Below are 14,444 nucleotides of genomic sequence, written 5' to 3' on the forward strand. Positions count from 1 at the left end.
TTCTGGAAGGATCACATTTCATGCCTCATAAAAAGAGGGTCTTAGCAAAATTGTCAGGATGGCCAAATTATTCAGCTACACATGTAATCATGTTCTGCTCCTTCTTTTTTTTTTCATTAAAACCTCTCAAGAAAGTGTCTAGCATCATTTACACAAGTAGTGAGAAGCTCAGTGTATTATTTTAAAAGAATGTTAGGAAGGTGCTGCTTCTGGGAGTGGTGCTTTCCTGTGCCACTAAATCATCAGATACAGGAAAATAGCAACCCCACCCAGGAATAAAAGAAGCCCTGTTTGCATTCTATCATGGTTCTACTTTCTAAGGTAAGCATGAAAATCATTAACCACAATGACAAATAATCCATTACAGGATTTGTGCAGAGTGCTTAGCTGCTCTGAGGAAAGACTAATGAGGTGAACCACATGGATACATTTAAAATAACTTTTATTCTAATCACATGTTACACATTTACACACACACATTCCTCTATATACCACATTCATGCAAGATAACATTGTAAATGTTCATGGTTAAGGGATTTTGAAGCCATGCATTTAGAAGGAGAGAAATACACAACAGTGGGAAACGGGTCGACCTGTAATCCTGAAACTTCAGAATGAGAAATCGGAGAATCAGGTCACACCATCCAATGATCTCATTTGGGATGAGACTAAGAATCCACAGGCCAGTGCCAGCAGAGCTGGTGGACTTGGGTCCCCACCCCTGGCAGCTCCCTTTCCCCAGCACACTCCTAGAACCCTGCTCATGGCCCACACCTCCTCCTGGGCTGCAGCTGGTGCTTGCACTGTTCCTCTGGACACTCAGATTGGTGTCATCACAACTTGGGTTTCCAGGAATCCTGTCTGATTTTTTAACAAATCTCAAAACCTTCCTAACTGGCATGTTTAGAAAAAGAAAAACAACAAGCCTCGGTGGAAATATGCTTTAGAAAGTCAGTTCTTCCCTGGGAGGACCCTGGATCAGAGCGTCATTGTGATGGAAAAGTCTGTGAGCAGGAGGTAGCTCTGGGCAGAAACTGACCCTTCCCAAAGTTGAGTGTAGCCTGCCAGGCCCATCCGCCCTTCAGAGGCTGGAATATTCTGAATTCAAATATGTGAAATGCTAATGACAAATGATGGAGAAAGGAAGTCAAGGCATGGGAGTGCCTTAAACATTTCTAGGTATCAACTCTTTTTTTTTTTTTTTTTTGGCTTGGAGGAATTCAAGTTTTTACTGGTAAAATCTAATGACCAGCTTTCTTCTGAGAGGTTTACTTTTTTTTTTTTTTAAATTGGACAGAGAGAGGCACAGTGAGAGAGGGACTACAAGCAGGGGGAGTGGGAGTGGGAGAGGGAGAAGCAGGCCCCCCGCCGAGCAGGCCCTACGCGGGGCTCAATCCCAGGACCCCGAGACCATGACCCGAGCTGAAGGCAGACGCCCAACGACTGAGCCACCCAGGCGCCCCCTGAGAGGTTTACATTTAAGTGGAAAAGCACCCATCCCCTCATTGTCAGTGCCTTCCCCTTATCTCTTCCTTCTGGGTTGTTGGTCTAAGGTCATGGGGGGAGGGGGGGTTGGAAAACTATGGCCCCTGAGCCAAATTCATATTCATTTGGTATGCCCGGGAGCTAAGAGGGGTTTTCTTATTTTAAAAAGGTTGTTGCAAAAACAACATCAACAAAGAAGAATGACCCACAAAGCCTGAAATATCATCTACTATCCAGTCTCTGAGCTGAGTTTCTGGGTCTGCTTTAGCTGGGCCAGGACCTTATGTGAATGAGTCTGGAGGCACCCTGAAGATCCATATTTGTGAAGACCCAAGCTCCCACATTTGGAAGGCAGCTATGCTCACCACTATACCACCAACGCTAGCAGCTCCCACATTTGGAACCTGAGAGCAGAGGTGCTGGGTGGAATCACACTGAAGCCCCAGAAATCTGTATATCTCCAGAGCTTCTGCCTCTGCTGCCCAAAGAACACCAAGGGGCACCTCCACAAATAAAAGAGTGTGTGCATTTGGGGTAGGGGGCTACCTTCATTTGAGAGTTGTGAGGGTAGTACTTCCAGACATGTAGGCCCAGGGAGGGCCCAGGTCAGTAGGGATGTCCAGGTCCTGAGGTGGGGTCTTCTCCACCAACACCATCTGGACATATCTCTGAGAAGCAGTACACATGTTGCGGGTTCTAGGAGTAAGCAGGTGGGCATAGCCGAGATCCATGGTGGATGTGGACCAACAGGGAACAGATTTCAGGCAGTAGCAGGAACAGGGTCCCAGCCAGAAGAAGACAGGACCAGGAAGGGCTGCGAGTGGCTAATGGATAGCTCTCCATGTATTAGGTCACCCCAGTGAACCCCTGCATTGCCAGGGTCTTATGGGTAACCAGTCCCCCAGGAGCTGTAATTGGTGGGGTCAGGCTCAGGGCCAAAGTTTGGCAGGAAAAGATGGACTGGCTAGGGCTTGGTTCACACTGTGCTTAAAACTTCACAATCCATCATGGCCTTAACCAGGAGGCCACTGGCTCCTCCCTGAGCTTCAGGAAGGTGGAGAACATCCCTGACCACCACCAGGATCAGCAATGCAGAGCAGGGAAGAGAGGGGATGTGCAGAAAGGTGGGCCAGGTAACCTTCCCACATGAGGCTCTGTGCACAGGGTTGGCTGTGACACCCAAATGTAAGCTTAAGTGTCCTTCCCAGCACCCTGTGCTCTGAGCCCAGGACAATAGCACAAAACATGTCCCAGCACTGCCCCTCTCAGGTCCCAGGGAGATGGGATTTGATGGAATGTCAGGTCACCACCCTGCTTAGAGAAGCAGCAGGAAGCTGCAATTTCCTACTGCAATTGACCACAGGCTGCCTTGCAAGGCAGAACATTCTCAGGGCTCTCCAGAAGCCTGTGGCATCCCGTGTTTATGGTTGGTTTCCAGAAGCAGACTCCGGATGAGGACTCCTGTGCAAGTAACATTTCAAAAGTGTTTCCAGGAGAGAATCATCAGAGAGCGAGGAAGGAAGATGGGGAGGGATTCTGCACAGTCCCAGACTCAGCCTCATTCTCAGGGGGCTCCTGGGAGAGTCCCTCCTAGAGGCAGGGCAGGGAGCTGGGCTTTCCTCTCCTGCCCTCATGCCTCCCTTTGGCTGCCCTGGGATATGTCAGCTCCCAGACTCCTATGCTCTCAGAGCTTTTGGGCAAAGCCACCCCAGTGCCCAAGGGCAGACTTCCTTCTCTGAAGGAAGCAGGCCCAGGCCTGTAGGAAAGAAGCATACAGCTGTAACATGAGGCAGAGGTTGGTGGTGTCAATCCAAAGGCATCTGGGCAGGGCACCAGAAGCACTGCTCCATTTCCAGAGAACTTTAGTGGGGAGGAACCCACCTCTGATTCCCATGTGAAAAGCACACCACTGGGGCAGTACCACTAAGAACCTTGAGTTCTACATAATTGGAATGCTTCATTGTGAAGCTGGGAACAAGGTAATCAGTGAACACAGGGTGAGGAGGGGCTGTTCAGTGTGAGGAATAGCAGTGGGTGCACGCGTGGGATTGGTCTGCCAGTTCAGCATTATGAGCCCTGCCTTGGCCTTTGCCACCCAAGCAGGCAGGGCTTTCAGCTGCAGGTGCAAGTCCACCTTCTTTCCCACCACACCCTGCTCCCTAACACATGGTGTGTGGCCACTGAGGTGGAAACCACCTGGAACCTGAGACACACACTCTAATCCCCTTCCACGGGGCAGAGGGTAGGGGGTCCCAGCCAGTGGGGGTCCTTGTAAAGCATGTCCCCTACTATACAAGTCCTACTGTGATCAAGAAAACAGAGTCAAGAGTTAAGTCTGAAGAGGGGGACCGAGACAAGATGGCCAGAGAAGATGTCCTAGAGAGGGCCCCAGTGTGGGTCACAACTGAGACACAAGGCTGAAGGAGCACAGGGATAGGGAGAGGGGACAGGAGGAGTGGGGAAAGTGAGCATCAGAAAGGATTTGGGGGGGATATACCAGAATCTTGAAGTATGATGATGGCAAAATTCACAAAGAGATGAGGACCACTTAAACTAAAGGGACAAAATCTTGCTTTATTTTCTGGATATATTAAATACTTATTAAATATTTAATTTCTAAGAGAAAGCTGAAAATTTTAAAACTTTTATACTTTCCCACTTAACATTGAATTTTATAATGAAACCTATTATTGAGATAGATGCATACATACATAGATGGTAGATAGAGCTAGAGAGAAAAAAACTGAAACTGTTTTAAAGTGTATTTGATTGCATGGGCATATCTTAATGCCTGCATGCCATGAGATTTCACAATAGCGTTTGCCTGGCACGTCAACCCCAGAAGATGTTCCTATCTTCCAAAGATTTGCCTTTACAAATAGCCTTCGGGCTGATGTGCAGTTATGTCAAAGAAGATCTCAAGCTGAAAAACAAATACTTTGAAATCATAAAGCAATCTGTACACAAAGCTTCATACAGCAAGCCTGGCAAGGTGAGTGATAAAAGACCTTGGATTTCAGCTTTGTTTCTGGAATGTTGTAATGAATCTAAGTCGGCAATCGACAGAGGTGCAAGTCCTCCATTTCTTAGACACCTGACTCATGCTTTTCACTCAAACTTAAGAGAGCAGGCTTACAACTCTGTCAACTAATTCCTGTACATATATTTCTTATTAGGAGACTGGGGGTTCATTGTAAGAGAGAGACCGAAGACCACATGTTTCCATCTGGGCTGGGGGGGGAAACAAGAGAATCATCCAAGGCTCCTTCCAGTCTAGCATCTGTGATTTAAAATTCAGATCTGAATATATTCTGCTCCCTTCAAAAACTCCCAAATGGTGCCTCTGTGTGATTCACTCCCACATTTAAATCTCCAGTCTCAACCCCCCCCCCCCACCAGGATTGTTATATTTTCAACTGCTGGGTAGATATTCCCACCTACAGTACGTATGGCACTTCAGTCCTAGAAATGTTTAAAACCTAACTCATTCCCCTCCCCTTTCCCTGCTCCCTGCCCCTCATAAATTATTGACTGCTCCTGATTTCCAGTTGCTGTTCATGAGAGCACTATTTTCTTGGTCATTTTTCTCCTTGATATCCAATAACTTAAATACTATGATGTAAAGCTAATACTTAAATAATATGGTGTAAAGTCAATACATCTTACACTACATGATAAGGGGATGAGAGAGGGAAGAAATAAATATTATATGTGTACATAAACACAAACATATTCATAACAAAATAAGAAGGAAATTCTCATGAAAATTACCATCCTCATTTCTGTAACTGGTAATGTGGTCATAGCTGGTATTCCTAACTACCTTCTTCCACTCCGTATTCCCTTTGCCCTCAGCAGGATCTTCAACAGGTTGTGGTTCTTTTCTTGGTGGGGTGACCCAAACCTCCATTCCTGAAGGGTCTGGACCATTAGTCATCCTGCCTGGATCGGGTTGTTGTAGTTTTTCAAAGACCTTAATCACAGGGCATGGGAATAGTTAAAGATGTCCTAAGGGATGTGCCGTGTTCCAGACTCTTCCTCACCTTCATTGTGGAGTACAGTCCCCTTGGTAGCAAAGCAACTACTTTATTTACCTGTTGACTCAGAGGCATGAAGAACCCAATAGCCTGGCAGCAATCTTAACTTCCTGTTCAATGGTATCACTTTTGATGATGGTGAGGGATGGTGAATCATCCCTCCCTTTGGAACTAAGGTCTCTAGGAACCAGTAGAACACAAACTTATGGGAACAGGAAGCAAAACTTTTGCTAATGGGTCTCTAGGTGTAACAACAAGTGGTACCATTATTCTCATCCCCACCCCCTGATTCCTGGACCCATGAATCCTGGCTATGGGAGAAAGAGCACCATCTATTGAATGCTGATTCAGAGAATGTACAGCCTCCTGAAGAATCTTGCCCCAGCCTTTGAAAGGTATTACCACCCAGTTAGCACTGTAACTGAGTCTTCAAAAGGTCATTCCACAGTTCTATCAAGCCAGCTGCTTCAAGATGGTGGGAATGGTAAGACCAGCAAATTGATTCACTCTACTTCCCAAGAAACGATTCCCTTGATCAGAAGCAATGCTGTGTGGAATACCTTGGTGATGGATAAGGCATTCTGTAAGTCCACAGATAATGGTTTTGGCAGAAATGCTTCCAGGGAAGGCAAATCATATTGTAACAGCACCCCAACCAGTCTTAAGCATTAACTTGCTTCAAGCTATGCACTCCTTGCATGCTGACCTAAACCCCATAGTTTGTAGCAGAACTAACCTACTTCCCTTGAGATCCTACAGACCCCTGGCCTTGAGGAACAAAGGACCAGACTTTCCAGAAGATAAGGCCTTACTGCACTCGAAATAGCCACCATGACCACGGGGTCCTCAGTAAGAGACACCTGGGAATCTTGATTCCTGGTACAAGGGGAGGAGTCTGGACTGCCTTGCCAGGACACAGCTCTTTGAGCTGCAGGGGTATCCTTTAGTGAGAGACACCTGGCAGACTTGATTATTGGCAGAGCAGAGGAATCTGGAAGCCTTGCAAACACAAATTATTAACTGCTGAGCATCAACTTCTTCTACACGTAGCCCCCTCCCCCATTTCTCACACTTTCCACTGGTTCCCTTGCACAGGGAAGACAGTCTTTGGGATGTTAATCTACCATCTTCCCAGGTTGCCAGCTTCCCAAATAAATCAACTTTTGCTTTCCCACCATTACCTGTCTCTCAAGTACAAGCCAGAGTCGGGCTCCATGCTGGGCATGGAGCCTGCTTAAGATTCTCTCTCTCCCAGGGTGCCTGGGTATCTCAGTTGGTTAAGCACCTGACTTTCAGCTCAGGTCATGATCCCAGAATCCTGGGATCGAGCCCCTCATCTGACTCCCTGCTCAGCGGGGAGCCTGCTTCTCCCTCTCCCTCTGCCGCTCCCTCTGCTTGTGCTCTCTCTGTCTGTCAAATAAATCAATAAAAAATCTAAAAAAAAAAAAATTATCTCCCCCTCCCTCTGCCCCTCCCCACCCCCTCTAAAAATAAAGAAAAGATGAGTAATTATTTAGAGAGATTGACTGGCAAGGATTTGCTCCAAAATCCTAATGGCTGCAGTTCACCTGTAAGAGCCCATCAAATGTTCCAAACAGCATCCTTCTCTGCCACTGCCACTCCAAGCACCACTGGATTTATCAGATCACATGGTCCAAGTGGCAGAACAGCTTGCACAACAGCCTGGACCTATAGCAGAGCCTTCTCTTATTCTGGGCCCCACTTAAAACTAGCAGCTTTGTTGGCTCACTCAGTAAATGGGCTGGAGTAGCACACCCAAATGGGGAATATGTTGCCTACAAATCCAAAGAGGCACACCAGGCATCTTTTTTGGTTGTGGAAAGGGCCAGAGGCAACAACTTATCCTTCACCTTAGAAGGAATTCTCAACATGCCCTGCACCACTGGGCCTCTAGAAATTTCACTGCCATAGAAAGCCACTGAATTTTTGTTGGATCTATTTCCCACCCTCTGACATGCAAATGTCTTACCAATATGCCTAGAAGAGTTGCTATTCTTGCTCAATAGTTCCTATCAGCATAATATCACCAGTGTAATTGATCAATGTGATATCTTGTGGAAGAGAAAGGTGATCAAGGTCTGTATGGGCTAAATCATGACATAGGGCTGGAGAGCTGATATACCCCAGAAGTAGGACAGTGAAGGTATATTGCCAGTCTTGCCAGCTGAAAGCAAATGTTCTGGTGGTTTTTATGAAGATAAAGGATGGAGATAAAAGCATTTGCATGGTCAATAACTGCATATCAGGTACCAGGCAGTGTGTTAATTTGCTCAAGCAAGAAGGCCACATCTGGTACAGCAGCTGCAATTAGAATTAATACCTGGTTAAACGTACAGAAATCCACTGGCATGCTCCAAGCTCAGCTGTCTTCAGCACAGGCCAAATAAGAGAGTTGAATGGGGATGTGGTGGGAATCTCCACCCCTGCATCCTTCCGGTCCTTGATGATAGCATTAATCTCTGCAACGTCTCCAGGAATGCGGTATTGCTTTAGGTTTACTATTTTCCTGGATGGAGGCAGTTCTAGTGGCTTCCACTTGGCCTTTCCCACCACAATAGCCCTCACTACACAGGTCAGGAGAACATGAGGATGGATTCTGCCAGCTGCCAAGTATGCCTATTGTGCATTCCAGAGTTTAGGAGAATAACCACAGTTTGGGTTTGAGGATCCATGGAACCAATTTGAGACAGACTCCATCAAACACCTGACCTCCATAAGCCCCTACTCTGACTGGGGGACCATGGTGACATTCGGGGTCTCCTGAAACCAGTGTCCGTTTAGAGATAGTGTCCAATAGTCCCTAGCAGGTCTGATTATTTCCTTTTCCCCAATGCATGGTTACCCTGCTAAATAAATGGCTGTAGGTCCCTTTGGGGAAGGCTGGAAGAAAGATTAATGGTATATTTTCATTATACCTCCTCAAGGTAGTCCCTCCTCAAGGGGACCTGGCCTTCCTTCATTCCATGGGATTCTAGGTCTGCAAACTGACACATGTCTCAGAATTGACTGAGGAGCCTTGACTTTCTGTTCTGACAAGTGAAGTTAGACTTTGTTCACTTGACCTAGAACTTAACTTCTTATACAGATCAGAATTTAGCAGGTTTCCTGTTTCACTTCTAGGGACACCACAATCACTAGCCAATGCCATAAGTCTGTACACATCAGAGTATTCTGAGCTCTGCTTTGACTCAGCTCTCTTTTATGGTAACTGTGTCAGTGAGCCGTCTTGCTCAACCATAGCCCCCAACAGCTAAAAGCAGAAATAGAGAAGACCGCTCAACTCATCTCTAACTGAAACCCATTGTGCTTATTTCTTATCACACTTTCTTCAGACATTGACTAAGATGTTTTGCAATGACTGGACCCGGAAAAGCCCTGATAGCAACAGAATGCCTAGAAGACCACATCTGACATGTCCCCTTCCCTGCCCATGATCATATGCTGAACACATACCAACCCCCACTGTGGATCATGCATTCTCTGCACCATCTGTAGGTGTCCATCTTGCTGCTGGAGAGGTTAGTTGTTCAGGCTTGAGCCTGCCACCTCTCCCAACTGCTGGCACCCAAAATAAATTTCTCCTTTTCTCTTTTCCAAACCCTCATCTCCTGAGTTATTGCCTTCTCTTGGTACGAGCTTATCCGAGTTTGTTCAGCAACAGTGTTGGCAAACCCAGCCAGAAGCTGTGTTTTCCATTTCTCCAGCCCCCTTGAGATACCCCAGGTCAGAGCAGTTGGCCGCAGCAGTGCACCAGGACTCACCCATTTGTTTCCTGAGTTAGTGACTGGGATAGATTGATTGGTAACAACCATACCCACCTTGTCTCTGGTGGTTGAGTACCACTACTTGGCCCTGCCACCCCAGAATCCAGCTATTCCCCTTGCATTAGGCTGGCCCCCAGTTCACTGACTACAGTTCCCATAGTGATGTGGGAACTACAGTCACCAAGCTCTGATGCCAGGTGTCTCCTCATAAATTTATTCCTCATGGTTGTGGTGGAAGGGATGCCTTCTGGACCCTCTCAGTATGACTGAATAGGTCTTAAATGACAAATCCACTCTAACACATTACACCAATGCAGGTCCAGCATTTCCCATTTTCTCAGAGTGGGTCACCTCTTGGGGCATGCTTCAGGCAACCATCCAGACAGCTGCAGTCCTCCCCAACCCCTGGAGTTGCCGCAGTAAATGCAGAATCTCTGCTTAGTGGGCCCTCATGCATGAATTTGGCTTAATTAAACTTTATCACCCTTCCACCATTACTCCTCACCCTTACATCCATTCCTACACATATTCCCCAGATTTCTGTTTTTATAAATTAAAAAATTCAAGTAGTTCTTTGAGAGTGTAATGTACCCCCTCATGGGTCACACTGTACCTCACCTTAAGGGCCCTGCTGGGACTTGAGTCTAATCATAGGTCTAGAAGCACAGAGAGAGCTAGGATGGGTCCTGAGGAGAAGCAGCAGTGTCTTGCAAGACAACTGCCCCAGGGGAAGCCAGCGCAGTTTCCTTAAGCAATGCAGGGTCAATCCCCTCAAATGGAAGTAGAGAGGGAAAGAAGATTCATCAGAATTTAAGGGCTCAAAGTCTCCAGCTCCACCAGGATCTCCTCACACATACCCTTCCCAATTTTCAGAGTCCCATTCCTTCCCATTAATACCCTCACTTTAACAGTAGATACCCTACGAAGCTGGTATTCAGCTTGCATCATACTAATTACATTGGGTTGCATTGTAATCCAGAAACTTGAAGGATGAGATTCTGGGTTTGGTTTTCAGCATCTTAGCCCTACAGCTAGCTATAGGAGATAAAAGTCTCTTTCAAGGAAGACATAGAAGCTTTCAGGTCAGGTATGTGGCTACTTGAGCTGGGAATTCAGGCTCCTGAGCTTCTCATTTTCATTCCCCATTTCGTCCAGCAACAGCTTTGTCCAGTGGCATTGAAAGCAACCAGCCAATCTCATTATACTCACCAGTTTATAATAATAATTGTTTGAACATATCACATGCATTATTGCTCAGATCTTTGTTTCTTCCAAGTGTCTGATTAGGAGTATCCAATTGGTGATATTTTGTAAATCTAAATATTGCCATGGGCTGTCAATCTTCTCTTTACTACTGCAAATAGAATCATTAGTGTCTTTAAATCTTAACAGATTGGAAAGCTAATTCCAGAAACTCCCAGAACAAATTTGGAAAATTCATTGTTAAGATTCTATTCCTCCAGGGGCACCTGGGTGGCTCAGTTGGTTAAGCATCTGCCTTCAGCTCAAGTCATGATCCCAGACTCCTGGGACAGAGTCCCATGTTGAGCTTCCTGCTTAGTGGGTAATCTGCTTCTCCTTCTCTCTCTGCCCCTCCCCCTGCTCATGCTCTCTCTCTCTCTCGCTCACTCTCTCTCTCAAATAAATAAATAAAATATTTTTAAAAAAGATTCTATTCCTCCAGAACTATTCTTTGTATCAAAATCTTATTAGTCAGAATTCTCTGAAGAAACAGAACCAGTATATGTATTAAAGAATTGGCTCATACAATTACAGAGGCTTGCAGAGCCAGTGTCCCAGTTCAAATACCCTCAGGCAGGAGAATTATTTCTTAATCAGGGGAAGTCAGCCTTTTGTTCTATTCAGACCTTGAACTGATTGGATGAGGTCCACTCATATGATGGAAGGCAATCTACTTTACTCCGTCTATCAACTTAAATATTAATCCCATCCAAAAAACACCTGACTGAATCACCCAGAATAATATTTGACCAAATGTCTGGGCACTTTATGGTTCAATCAAGTTGACACATAAAATTAACCACCATAAGCATCTGAAGTTATGTATTCTTAATATCTCACTCTCTAGCAATCCCCATGTTAGTCACATGCTGGGTCCAGTAATGTTCACCTCTGCTGGTCTTCTCTTTTCCGCTCTCACTCCTGCTTCAGTAGCACATACCTCTTTCCTAGACTTTTAGAGCAGCCTTGTAATTCCAGCCTTTACCTGGTTTCTCTAACCCATTTTATAGTCTATTTCATATTATTCTTAAAAAGTAGCTCCAAGTATGTCATTCTCCTACTCAAACCCTTCAGCAGTGATCCACTGACTACCAAACTAATCACACACTCTGTCTTGAGAAACTAAAAAAGCCACAATAACATATTTCCATTTCTCTACCCATTTAGTCTATACCAGTGGTTCCCACATTTTCTGATTTCAGGATCCCTACACACTCTTAAAAATTATTGAGAACCCAATTCCAGGCGGGCAGGAATTACAATGGTGGAGGAGAGGGACGCTAAGTTTGACTCATCCCTCGAATACAACTAGAATGTTATCAAATCATTCTGAACACATGAGAAATCAATTGGAGTTCTGAGAAAACAAATACTGCAAGTCTACAAGTAGAAAAGCAACCACCTTTTAGAAGGTAGGAGGTGTGGAGACTTGAATCCCCAGTGATATATCTGAGGATACAGTGGAGGGAAGGGAGCCTGCTCAAGGAGGCTACCGCCAAGTATTATTAGCAGCGGAGTGCAAAATTGGGACTTTTAGAAGTCTGCTACAGCCAGGGAAGTGCCTGGCTTAAAGGTGCTCAGGTGGTGAAGCGGGGTGGAATCCCAGGTGTGACAACATAGTCAGAGGATCCCCAGGGTCACAAGAAGAACGGGTGATGCCTAAGTGTGGCATTGTTCCCAGGCATAGAAGCAGGGAAGCCGGCTAGGTGCTGGCTTTCTGCTCTGTGTTGCCATAAACTGCGACTTGCTGCATGGTCCTCCCACCACTCTCCTGGGAGGGGTCCAGCAAAAGGCAGAAGCATGGCCAGATGCCTCCCCTCCTTAGGAAGAGCAGCATGGGTCTGCACCTCAGGAGTCCTTAAAATTTGGAGTTTTTAAACTCAGTCTCGTGCCTGAGATAAAAAAGCTCAGACAGCCAGGGTGAACACAGAATTCTGATGGAAACAAGAGTGGTTGATTGCTCTTCTGTGAGGGCTCACTGAAGGGTGGGGGTGGGGACCCAAATTTTCACCTCCGGGGCTAGAGAGCGGGGCACCGCCATATTCATCCCTCCAATCAATGCCAAAAGCATTCAGGGAACAAAACAGTGCCACCTAGTGGAAGCCAGAGCCACATACACTGAGCCCTGCCTCTGCGCACTGGAGGCCCATTTCCACTATGGCAAGTCCACCTGAGAATCAGCCCAACAGGCCCCTCCCCCAGAAGACCAGCACAAACAACTCACTTCTACCAAGTTTACTGGTCACAGAGGGCTACAAAGCTTCAGCTCTGGGGAAAATAGTATGTAGCATTCTCTGTACTTTTACTCTTCATTTTTTATTATTATTTTTCAGTTATTTTCTTATTTTTTTCAATTCTTTTTTAATTTTTATTTTTGTATATACGTGATATATTTTTATTTGTTTCCTTTCATTGTATTTTATTTACATATATATCTTTCTTTCTTTCTTTCTTTCCTTCTTTCTTTCTTTCTTTCTTTTTGATATTAATTTCTTTTAACAAGCAGACCAAAATACACCCAGGATCTAGTTTTTGTTGTTGTTGTTGTTGTTGTTGTTGTTGTTGTTGTTGTTTTTCTTTTTCTTTCTTCTTTTCTTTTCTGGACAAAATGATGAGATGGGAAGATTTGTCCCAAAAGAAAAAAACAGGAGGTAGTACTCACAGACAGGGATTTGATCAATATGGATATAAGTAAGATGTCTGAAATAGAATTTAAAACAACAATTATAAGAATACTAGCTGGGCTTGAAAAAAGCATAGAAGACAATAGAGAATCCCTTACTGTCGAGATAAAACAACTAAAATCTAGTCTGGCCAAAATTAAAAATGCTATAACCAAGATGTAGTCTCAAGTGCAGGCCATAAAAATGAGGATGAATTAATCAGAAGAGTGATTCAGTGATATACAAGATAAAATTATGGAAAATAATGAAGCTAAAAAGAAGAGGGAAAGAAAACTATTACATCACAAACTAGACTTAGGGAACTCAGCAATTACATAAAGCAAAATAATATCTGTGTTATTGGAGTCCCAGCAGAAGAAGAGCAGGGAAAAAGGGCTGAAGGTTTATTTGAACAAATTATACCTGAGAACTTCCCTAATCTGGGGAAGGAAACAGGCATTCAAGTCCAAGAGGCACAAAGAGCTCCCATCAAAAATAGAGGCACCTGGGTGGCTCAGTCGATTAAGTGTCTGCCTTTGGCTCAGGTCATGATACCAGGATCCTGGGATTGGAGCCCCACATTGGGATTCCTGCTCAGTAGGGAGCTTGCTTCTCCCTCTGCTCCTCCCCCCACTTGTGCTTTCTTGCGTGCATGTGTGCTCTCTCTGTCAAAATAAATAAATAAATAAATAAAATCTTTTAAAATAATCAACAAAAAATAGGTCAACACCATGACATATTATAGTGAAACTTGCAAATTACAAAGATAAACAGAAAATTCTGAAGCAGCTCTGAAGAGGTTCTTAACCTACAAGGGTAGACACGTAAGACTGGCAGCAGACCTGTCCACAGAGACCTGGAAAGCCAGAAAGGACTGGCATAATATATTCAATGTGCTAAATGGGAAAAATATGCAGCCAAGAATACCTTATCTAGCAAGGCTATCACTCAGAATACAAAGAGAGATAACAAGTTTCCAAGACAAAATGTAAAGGAATTCATGAATACTAAACCAGCCATGCAAGAAATATTGAAGGGGACTCTTTGAGCAGAAAGAAAGACCAAAACCAACAAAGACTAGGAAGGAACAAAGACAAACTACAAGAACAGTGACTTTACAGGTCATACAATGGCACTAAATTCATATCTTTCAATAATTACTCTGAATGTAATTGGACTAAATTCTCCAATCAAAAGACATAGGGTATCAGAATGGATTTTTAAAAAAGACC

The 14,444-nt window shown here is 44.8% G+C and overlaps 1 protein-coding gene across 1 annotated transcript in view; it reads left to right on the top strand.

Moving 5' to 3' along the window:
• Positions 1 to 4,330: 4,330 nt before the first annotated feature.
• The window catches only part of SULT1C2 (sulfotransferase family 1C member 2), a 47,949-nt gene continuing 37,835 nt past the window's right edge, over positions 4,331 to 14,444 (top strand). The window contains 1 exon segment of the mRNA XM_035001944.1: positions 4,331 to 4,477. Within this exon segment, the coding sequence (XP_034857835.1) occupies positions 4,331 to 4,477 (147 nt within the window).

Source organism: Mirounga leonina, unplaced genomic scaffold (assembly GCF_011800145.1).
Source record: "Mirounga leonina isolate KUSES-001 unplaced genomic scaffold, KU_Mleo_1.0 Mir_125, whole genome shotgun sequence".
Lineage (NCBI taxonomy): Eukaryota > Metazoa > Chordata > Mammalia > Carnivora > Phocidae > Mirounga > Mirounga leonina.